Source organism: Mus caroli, unplaced genomic scaffold (genome assembly GCF_978045245.1).
Source record: "Mus caroli unplaced genomic scaffold, Mus_caroli_1 scaffold_5, whole genome shotgun sequence".
Lineage (NCBI taxonomy): Eukaryota > Metazoa > Chordata > Mammalia > Rodentia > Muridae > Mus > Mus caroli.
The window spans coordinates 124,697,340-124,707,158 of record NW_028227260.1 but is presented as its reverse complement, the minus strand read 5'-3'; the positions used below and the strand labels follow the sequence as shown (position 1 = coordinate 124,707,158).

Genomic DNA, 9,819 nt, shown 5'->3' with positions numbered 1-9,819 from the left:
ATTGTGGAAATATTTAGTCAATGGATATTAAGGGATAACCGAAAGATTTTGGAGTTCTGTTGTATGGTGCATTAGTTATAGATTCCAATTATACAAAGTATTTCTCAAAATGGCAGAAGAAAACATTTGTAATGTCCAATACATAATATATATGTATGCTAAAATATTACATTAAATCCCATTTATATGCCAGATTTATGTTTTCATGTATCTGGAAATGCATTTGAGTTTGCAAATCTAAGATTTATTTAACCAATACTATATGACACATGAAACACGATGCATGACATATAACAGATAACATAATATATAATATATAATATATAACATAACATGAAATAGGATATATGATGTATAATATCTGATATATATGATAATACTATATCAATATACATTTGATTATTACAGACAAAAGAAGAAACTGGATGTTGTGACAAACACCTGTAACTTCAGCTTTGAGGAGGATTTTGGGAAGTTTAAGTTCAATCTGAGGTACATTGTATACTCTCTGTATAACACAAACAAAAAGGAATACCAGCATAGGAAAGTAGAGACATAAATTGGTCATTTAACACACAATTTTGTAGTTCTTTTTAGAACTTTCAGTTCTGTCTTATTATTATAAAGTAACTGAGCAATATGTTGGGTTGTCTATGGGATTACCCTATGATGAAGCATAGTACTTTTTACTTGTCTATTATTTATTTTCTCCCTTGTTTTAGCTAGATAACTTCAATGAGAACCACTGACCATGAATATACATTTAGAACTTTTGCCAATCAAGATCTTTCAGGAATAATAATGTAACGCAATGGTTATACTTTGATATGATTGTTACAGAATAAACTCTATCCTCTGTATATATATAATCACTCTTTACTTGTTTATTAATTGAAACCATCCACTGTGGATGAAGGATTTTATATGACACAAAATATAACACTCCAGAAAATGTTAAGTAACTGCTCTGTTAATTTTCTGAATAATGAAATGTAATTATAAAATCAACCCAATTTAGAAAATGTGTAAGTCATAATTTTTTTTAATTTTGAAGTTTAATACCTGGTTTTCTGTGCTTTGATTAGAAGCATGTACACATGTCTTGTCTAGACTATAAATATTATAAACAGTGAAAATGCATAGAGATATTACAAAGTTCATGTTCTACCATGTATCTCCCAGACTATATAGGGCATTAAAATTTAACTGGCATAGTTTATAAGTAAGAATGCAATGAGAATTTTAATAAACAGTTTAACATGAATCTTCTTGTGACATTTCTGATATTTAGAAAAGAAAATACTTAACCCATTCACATTATTAACAGGAAAAAACTACTTTGTTCCTGCTTATCTTTTACTTTTTCATTTAGGAACAGCTCAACCACAGTGTAAGGCATAAAGAAAAAATATATAGTCAGGAGACTTAAATATGCCATTGTGAGCATTTATCATAATGAAATAGAATTACTATTGGCTCAAGATAAATCAATAATTTAGAAACTGTACTTTTAAACAAATTAATTTGTTTTTAAAATATTTTTGTAGGTCACCTCAGAGTTCCCAGGGACTAAACCACCAACCAAAGAGTAGACATGGAAGAACTCATGGCTCCAGCTATATATGAAGCTGAGGACTGCCTCATCTGCCATCAATGGGAGGGGAGGCACTTCTTCCTGTGGAGGTTTGATGCCCCAGAGAAGGAGGATGCTAGAGGGGTCAGGCAGGAGTAGGTGGGTGGAGGAGTGGGCTGAGGGATTCATGGAGGGAAGACTGAAAAGGTGGATAACATTTAAAATGTGAACAAATACAATTATTAATAAAGGAGAAAAAGAAAAAGAAAAAGAAAAAGTATTTCTGTCATTGTGATAACAATGTGACTCAGGATTCTCTATAGAAGCCATGACTAAACACAAATATTTTTATTTTCCTTGTATGTGGGAGCAGAACCCCAGGCTTTTTGACACTTGTGTGCATTTGAAGCATGTTACATGGCCACCAAGCTCTAAATAAAATAAGAAAAACACATTTATCCCGCAATCCAAAAGCAAAAATATAACCTCAATGCCTCATTTTGCTGATAGTTATTCTTTGATTCCTAGTATGTGTTCAGTGTTCAGAAATGACATAAAAACTAATAAACACATAAAGAGTGTTAGGAGATGGGGAACAGAGTTGTAAAGAGCAGACTGTTTTATGTATTATGGCACTTTTTGTTATAGTATATTTGTCACAGATTGGTGTAATTGTACATAGCTTCTTTTTTTTTAAGCACATATCCAAAGAATTCCCTTTGCCAAGAAAAGGAGACCCTTTCTTGTTGTCATCCACTGCATCCTTTGGGAAATCTCTGGAGAAACAGCACTGGCTTTCAAAAAACAACTTGACTTCTTGTCAAAAAAAATCTTTTAACATCTGGCTCAAAAATATTTGTATGGCAATAAGCCTGTCCCAGTCTCCTGCTCAATAAGCCTGAAAATTCAATAAGTGTTTGGAATGCTAAAACTAAGCTACCTCATAGTGAGCAGCTGTTAAACATTTTGCTGAGTATTCCTGCTGACCTGGCCACAGTGATCTGATGGAACTCTTCCAGCTTTAGGACATAAAGAGAGAAAAGGAAATGCCATCAAGCACTACGCAGATGTTTCTGAATACAATTACACTACACCATGCACACTTATTGTAATGTATTATGAAATAAATGGAGAAAAAGAAACCCCAGAGAACCTTGTGCTTTTTTGATGGTTGCAGTAGCAAAGACCTAATAATACTATTAAAATATATTAATTGTTTTGCTTTCCAATAAGAATCATTCACATCAGCGGTTTATATCTTTTTCTACCTACTCTACCACAAATAGTACTGCATGTGACACATGTTCATTTTAAGTATTCTTCAGAAACATTTCCAATTTTGTCATTGTGTAGACCACCAGGAGATATTAAATTACAGTTCAAAGTGGCTATCCTTGAACCCTGTATTCAATGTCCACATCAGTGTTACTTGATTTTGCCCATGTTTCTATCTGGGTGTTTGATATATTTTCAAGTATTCATTCCAATAAAGATGTCATAGAAAACATAGCAATATTTGAGAGAATTACTCCACTTAAGATATTTATATCTGTAATTAAAATTTATGATCCTTCTTCCAAGAAAGGATAAGAAACCGTGTTCTCCCCAGCTCTCTCTCCAAAATGTTGTGTATCAAACCATATGTTTATCAAAATTGAGAATGTAAATGATTGATCCTACTTCAAGTAGAATCCCTGAAGTATGACTTTTCCTGATTTTATGATCATTTATCCCTATTTTATCTGATTATTAAATGTTTTCTCTGTCCAGGCAGAGTAGAGGGTGGATTTGAGTTAGACATCATCAAGATACATTTTCCCAGGTGACTCATTCTATTTTCTGTGCATCTTTTCGGATTCTGCAGTCTCTTTCCTGTCACTGTGAAAGTTACCTTAAAGCAGTCATCCAAATTTGAGCGACCATCCTAGCTTTAGGCATGTAGAAATTACAGACTCTAGACTTTGCTAACAAGGTCCTCATTGCTACTTTTCCACAGTCACATTGCAGCACCAGTCAGGGGCAAACAATGATAATGATTCAAGTGAGCTCTGTAGGAAATCCTAGTATATATATATATATATATATATATATATATATATATATATATATATATATATATAAACACACACACGAATTTCCTGAAACACAAACAACAATTATTAAGGTTTTGGTTTAAAAAATAAGCTAAAACATTTAAAATTGTGGAATCTTTATTAGATCTCTAAATACATAAGGCACATCAGTGCTAAACAAAATTTAAAAGGGTAGAGAATTTTATATATGAAGAAAGTGAGTAATGTTCAACTCTTTCCCCAACCCTTTTTCTCTTTGCAAATTCTCTAGTTTAAGTATGGAGGAGGGTATATTGCTCCAGTGTTGTAATGAAAAAAATAAGGCAAAACGGGAGGACCAAATCCCAGTGGAGAAGCAAAAGCAGTAGGCATCACAGGAAATGGATTGAATGCTGGAGCTTGGGGAGGCAGAAAGCAATGAGCAGAAGAGCACGGTAAGCCTGTAATACTGGGTGACAAAGGGAGAGAAGGACTCTGCTGCCAATTATCCATAGGGTGCCTTGGGCTACCCAGTGGGAAAGAAACATGAGCCATGTTGCCCCTGTTTGCCATTCTAGCATTTCCTGGAGTCACTTCCATCATTATCCCTGATCTAAGCGTAGGAATATATGGAGGACCTCGTGACTGTGAACCCCTTGGTGGAAAGAACCCCTGAGATCTAGGCACAGGAATATATGGCTTTGAGTTATTTCCACTTCTCTCAAGAACCCTGCTACCAACTCTTGGGCCTCCGATCATCAGTGCCATAGGGCTTCCAGAGACTTCTTGGGGCATATTAATAGAATCATGTCCCTTCTGGCTCTGGCTCTCCAGGCCCTCTGAGCTGTTTATTTCTGCTGTTGCTAGGGACTCTTCCTCAATAGCAGGTGTTAGTGTAAGAGGGAGTCTTGGAGCTCTTGGATTTTGAGGAATGCGGGCTCCTGTTCTTGGCACAGTGAAGGGAGGTCTCAAGGAGATAGGAGAGCGGGTCCAGACATCTGCATCATCCTCATCATCCTTCAACATGGAACTCAGAGAGCGGAGCTGCACATTGTGGCGTGTCTCCCTGCTTCCGTTTTTATCCACAGGAACTATTATGGGTGAATGGCTATGCCCTGCAAGCCTAACAAAAACAGAAATGAAAATTCAAATAAAATGGAAATACACTACCCAGCAAATATTTCTGGCATGTGATTGTATTTCACAAACATAGGAAATAAAGGAGTACAGATTTTCCCTCCATATAGTCATGTAAATACTTTCCTAGCCTTCTGACAGCCCATCCCCCACCAACAAACAAAGTCAGAAGTCACTTTTAATACATGATCTCCCATAATGGCTGCCCTCTGTGCCTGTTTAATTCCTTATCAATCAAAGGTAGTAAAAATGCCTATTTGCTTCCCAGTTGACAGAAAGTAACAGCTCTTTCAAGTCCTTGTGAGATCTATAACCCACTAAGCTCAGAATTCTGATTCTGGCAGGAATGTTATGAGAAGTCTCTGGGGAGTTGGCACAGGAACTCAGCATTACATTCTATTACAGAAGTCAAAGGAAGATTAGTCATTCTCTTTAAACATTCTGCTTCTTTCTTTATGATTCGTCACATATTCTAAACAAACTTTATTAAAATTTCTTCTTTTAATCTACATCAAGATCTATTAAAGCAACAATTTCCCCATGATATAGCCCTAATGTTTAGGGCTTTGCAACTTTCATTTCAATCTTACATTTACAATCATTAATGTTTTTGATGCTTACAATTCATAATATTTTCTACAATTACATTTCTTTAACTTTTACCTTCTGATCCTCTTGTCCTTGCCATAGTAAACACATTACTAACAACAAAATAATTTTTTGCCTTCAAATTTAACTGAGTTGAACTCAGTTTTATACTTACCCATTTTCAGTACAAGCCATGTAGAAATAGGATAAAGATTACTTTCATGAGATGGAAGAGCAAACCAGCTGAACACCAGTACCAGCCGAGTAGTCTGGAGAAGTGATCCTTGCTTCTGCCTCAGAGAGGTTTGGCAACGGGAATGAAGGCAGGAACCAACTGTATTATTCCATACTCAGAGTTCTATTAGTGAAGTCATCAGTTGCTAGGCAAAGGAGTGGAGAAGGCAGACAACAGGGAACGGAGAAGGGATAAATCTGTATACTCTTTCAAAGCTAAATGTGGAACTGCTTTTGACACAATAACAGTTGGACACAAAAGACATTTCCTAAATCAACTCTGCTACAGACTAGTTAGAATGAGAAAATATTTCAAACAGGGTTTAAAAGTCACATAGGCATGATTTGTTTCTCTCTTTTAAAGTTCTTATTATTGTTTTTCATTTTTAAGCTTCTCTTATTTTTGTTTGATGAAGCATTATCTTTTGTCCAAAGTTATTTCTGGACATTCTTTATAAAAGAGAGTTTTCAAATATCCCATGATGTTTAAACACATATTTTATTTATTATTATTACTTTGTATAATGCTCAATGCTTATTATGCAATATGAGTACCCTGCTTGAGAAGTCATATTAATATTGTAAGGGATAGGGATTAGTGAGCTAAACTGTCAACTTTTGACAATGAAACCAAAAAGCATTATGAAAATCTCCCATGATAATTATTGTGGACTTTGCTTTTGTGTACTATAGTCCTTTGCTTCATACTAGATTATAGTTTATTATCTGTCTATGTGTGCATATGTGACTATGCTTTTCCTAAAATGGAGTCAAGGAGATGTTTCAGTGTGGCAGAAGGATAAATGCCATGATGTGTATCACTGTTTTATGAATAGTTGACCACATTTTGCTTTCAAACTCTTTTGCAGGTAGCAGTTTTGATCCTTCCAACAGAAATATCACCTGTTTTCCCCTTTTACTAGGCATACTTTCCTATGGAATAATTGCTGTGAAAATACAGAGGCCATAAAATTACAATGATTTTTAATGCCACCAACTTAGAACATTTCGTCCACTGTACCTAAAATTCACTATGTAAAACTAAACCTTGGCCAGGAAGCAGGAGTAGTTGAGTTGGGGAGCAGGGTGGGGGGAGGGTATAGGGGACTTTTGGAGAGGAAACTAGGAAAGGAGATAAGCATTTGAAATGTAAATGAAGAAAATATTTAATAAAAATCTAAACCTTGAAAACCATCTGTTCTTTATCCAAAAATCAATAAGTATATCCTGCTATATTTTAACTAATATATATCTTATTGTTTTCATTAATGAAAGAAAAAGGGCATTTTAATATTATGTGTTCTGATACTTGTCTGGATGATAGAGATAAGAGGGAGAATGAAATAAGTACATAATGCCAATGCAAAGGATGATCACTGCTGGAAGTAACATAACTCATCATGGAAAGGATCTTTTGAGTCTTTCAGGATGTATCTTCCTGCCAGGATACCTTGTCTCTTTCTCTGTATGCTATTGAATGCTTTTATACCATTGAAACATGAAAGTGACATGTTCCCAACACATTTCCCAGGGGAACCTGGTCACTTGCCTAGCATGGTTTAGTATTAAGCAATCTTTTGGTTTCCAGTTTCAGTTTATGCTAGCTTCAATTTACTCCTTTTCCTCATGTAAAAGAAAACTTACCATTAGCACTGTGATAGGATTTTAAACTTCATTTAGCACTTATCACACAGAGGAAAATATAACCCTTAATGCTTATTAATTCTTAGAAATTCATACTTACATATATACTTTCTGTATGAGAGATTTAATGGTTTCATCTGAATAATGATATTAAAGAACTCAGAACCTACATAATGCTTGTTCAATTAGATATCATCTTAATTGGGATTCATGGAAGAAAAGCATAACTAATAAAGCCCAAGTAAGTGAGAAGATTGCCAGCCTGTGACACCTGAAAACTGTAAACATCCATTAGGTAATAACTAATATTATACCTTAGAAGGTGTTCACATGTTACTTACAGTGCTTAATTATTGCAGGTATTTATTAATGTGGTATGTGTGGATAATAATATAACATGTAATCCATAGTACTATAATGCATTTAAATTTTTCTAGGGAAAAATTATCTATAAAATAAATAATAACTTATTAATCTGAGTGGAATACAAATCTGATAACATTAATTACATGATTTAAAGCAAAATAGAAACCCATTCTTCAGATCTATAATGCCGGCTAAAATAGTTCCCACACAGTACATATGAGATTATAAGCTTTATTGTGATTCAATGTTGGATATATTTATATGGTCATATATCTGATTAAATGATGAAAATACAACTTATGAACAAAACAAATGTGAGTGAAAAATTAGGATAATATTAAAATTTTATAGTTTAGATTTTTAATATGAACTAAAGCTTCTATTTGATACAAAAGAAATACAATGATCTACTTGGACCATCAAGAGATAGATGTCAACCACACACTTAGTAAAATCTTACATGTTATGGTATATTTAATGACAGTGAATCCTAAAATTGAATTTAATTAAAACACAAGTTATATTAAGTTGATTAAAAATTAAACTTATAAAATTTTTTAAAAAGGCCTAGAATCGTCTCTAACATATCTTTAGGAAAATAAAAACAGAAACAAAACTGTTAAGCAGCCTAAACAATTTAGTTTCTTTGAATAAGAAGTCATAACATTGATGCTTTTTCTATTATTTGTTTGGATAGCTGCTCAGAGAAGGTGCAAATAAATAATAAAAAATGATAATTTGCCAAAACCTAGTATTGTTGTGAAATCAGCTAGGCTCTAAAGAATTTCATTACCCATGGCCTCTTCCTTGTGTCACACTTCCCATACCACTCTCAGCTTTCAAAGATCCTGTTGAGGTGCTATTCAGATGCTAATTGAGGACAGTGTAAATATATGTTTGTTTTTGTTCAGTATCTATGCTGTCATTAAAATTTTACTTTTCTGCCAGACTCTAGTCTTCTGTGTGTGTATGTATGTGTGTGTGTGTGTGTGTGTGTGTGTGTGTGTGTGTGTTTGTTGTTGCTAAAGAAACATTGTAGCTGCATAAGGACTGGAAAAGTACTATTTAAAATATTCTTTTTGTCTTCTACTTCAAAAAATATTTCAGGAGCTGGAGACACAAGGGTCAATCTCTCTGTTGCAGTCAGGCTAATAAGAAGGTGATGAAAAGATTGGCATGTTGATCTCCTGGGAGGCAGTTGTCAGAAAATTCTATCCTTTAACTCATCTTCAAATGTTCCCATGCCTGTAGAATGCTTTCCAAGTTTAGGATGTCTAAAAAGTACTCCTAGAAACTAGACCAGTTATTTTAGGAGTGTATGACTATTTAATTCAGTGCATTAAAGCATAGGAGTCATAAAAGCATGACATTAACCCAGAATAGGCTGTACAGTGTTTCTTTTCTGTATAGTAGCATTCTGCTGTGTAACCATGGGTCCTAATTCTGTCCCCTCTGCTGCCAGCTGTTCGGGTTGCTCTGTGTGATGAGACATGGGAATGAACAGGTGAGAGTAAGGTTCTCACCAACACTGTAGGCAAAAGCAATTTTCAATTTGTTCCTTACTCTGGATCAGTTTAGTGCTTTGATTCTCCCCTATCTCCCACTACGTGTATAGAAGAATAGAGAAGGAAAAAAAAGATAAGTAATTTTTGAGACAGAGTTTCTTCATTCTTTCTTTCTTTCTGGCTGTCTTAGAACTTTCTATATAAACCAGGCTGGCCTTGAACACACAGAAATCTACCTCCCTCTGCTTCCTGAATACGGGTATTAAAAACCTACATGACCATGCCTTGCCCAAGAATCATATTTTAAAACACTTACAGTTTATAATAATCTATGTGGGATTAGCTATATATTGAGAATTTATATGTTTACCTAATATTTATATTAAAAATTAAGTCATTTATATGAATAAATCCATTTTATACATATCAAAAGCAGAATTGTAAACACAAAATAAGAATGTTCTGATATCACAGATAATAAATGGCAAACAACATTCAAAGACACTCTATTGAACATCAACAAAAACACTTCATCTATTTTACCATGAGGTTCTCATAAATCATATAGATGTGTGTTTTAGCATATGTAATGTATGGACTTATAACTTTATTCATCCAGAGGTAGTTCTTCAAAGAAGAAATAATCCATGCTGAAATATTTACCCCTCCAATTTCTGCCTCATGCAGATGTAAAAAGTCACTGAATCCTGGGACATTTGCT

General features: G+C 34.2%; 1 protein-coding gene across 1 annotated transcript; it reads right to left on the bottom strand.

Annotated features, from left to right (window-relative positions):
• Positions 1 to 3,912: 3,912 nt before the first annotated feature.
• On the bottom strand, positions 3,913 to 5,631 carry Prr32 (proline rich 32). The gene is made up of 2 exons (XM_021154143.2): positions 5,525 to 5,631; positions 3,913 to 4,747 (listed from the first exon to the last, which is right to left on the bottom strand). Exons 1-2 carry the CDS (start codon positions 5,542 to 5,544, stop codon positions 3,913 to 3,915), a joined length of 855 nt encoding a protein of 284 aa, XP_021009802.1. The 5' UTR covers positions 5,545 to 5,631.
• Positions 5,632 to 9,819: the final 4,188 nt, after the last annotated feature.

What these genes read in the sequence shown, in the direction of transcription:
- Prr32 (XM_021154143.2), bottom strand. Translation starts at nt 5,544, where the DNA reads ATGGCTTGTACTGAAAATGG. An exon ending in ATGGCTTGTACTGAAAATGG is followed by an intron (nt 4,748 to 5,524) that starts GTAAGTATAAAA and finishes TGTTTTTGTTAG; the next exon opens with GCTTGCAGGGCATAGCCATT.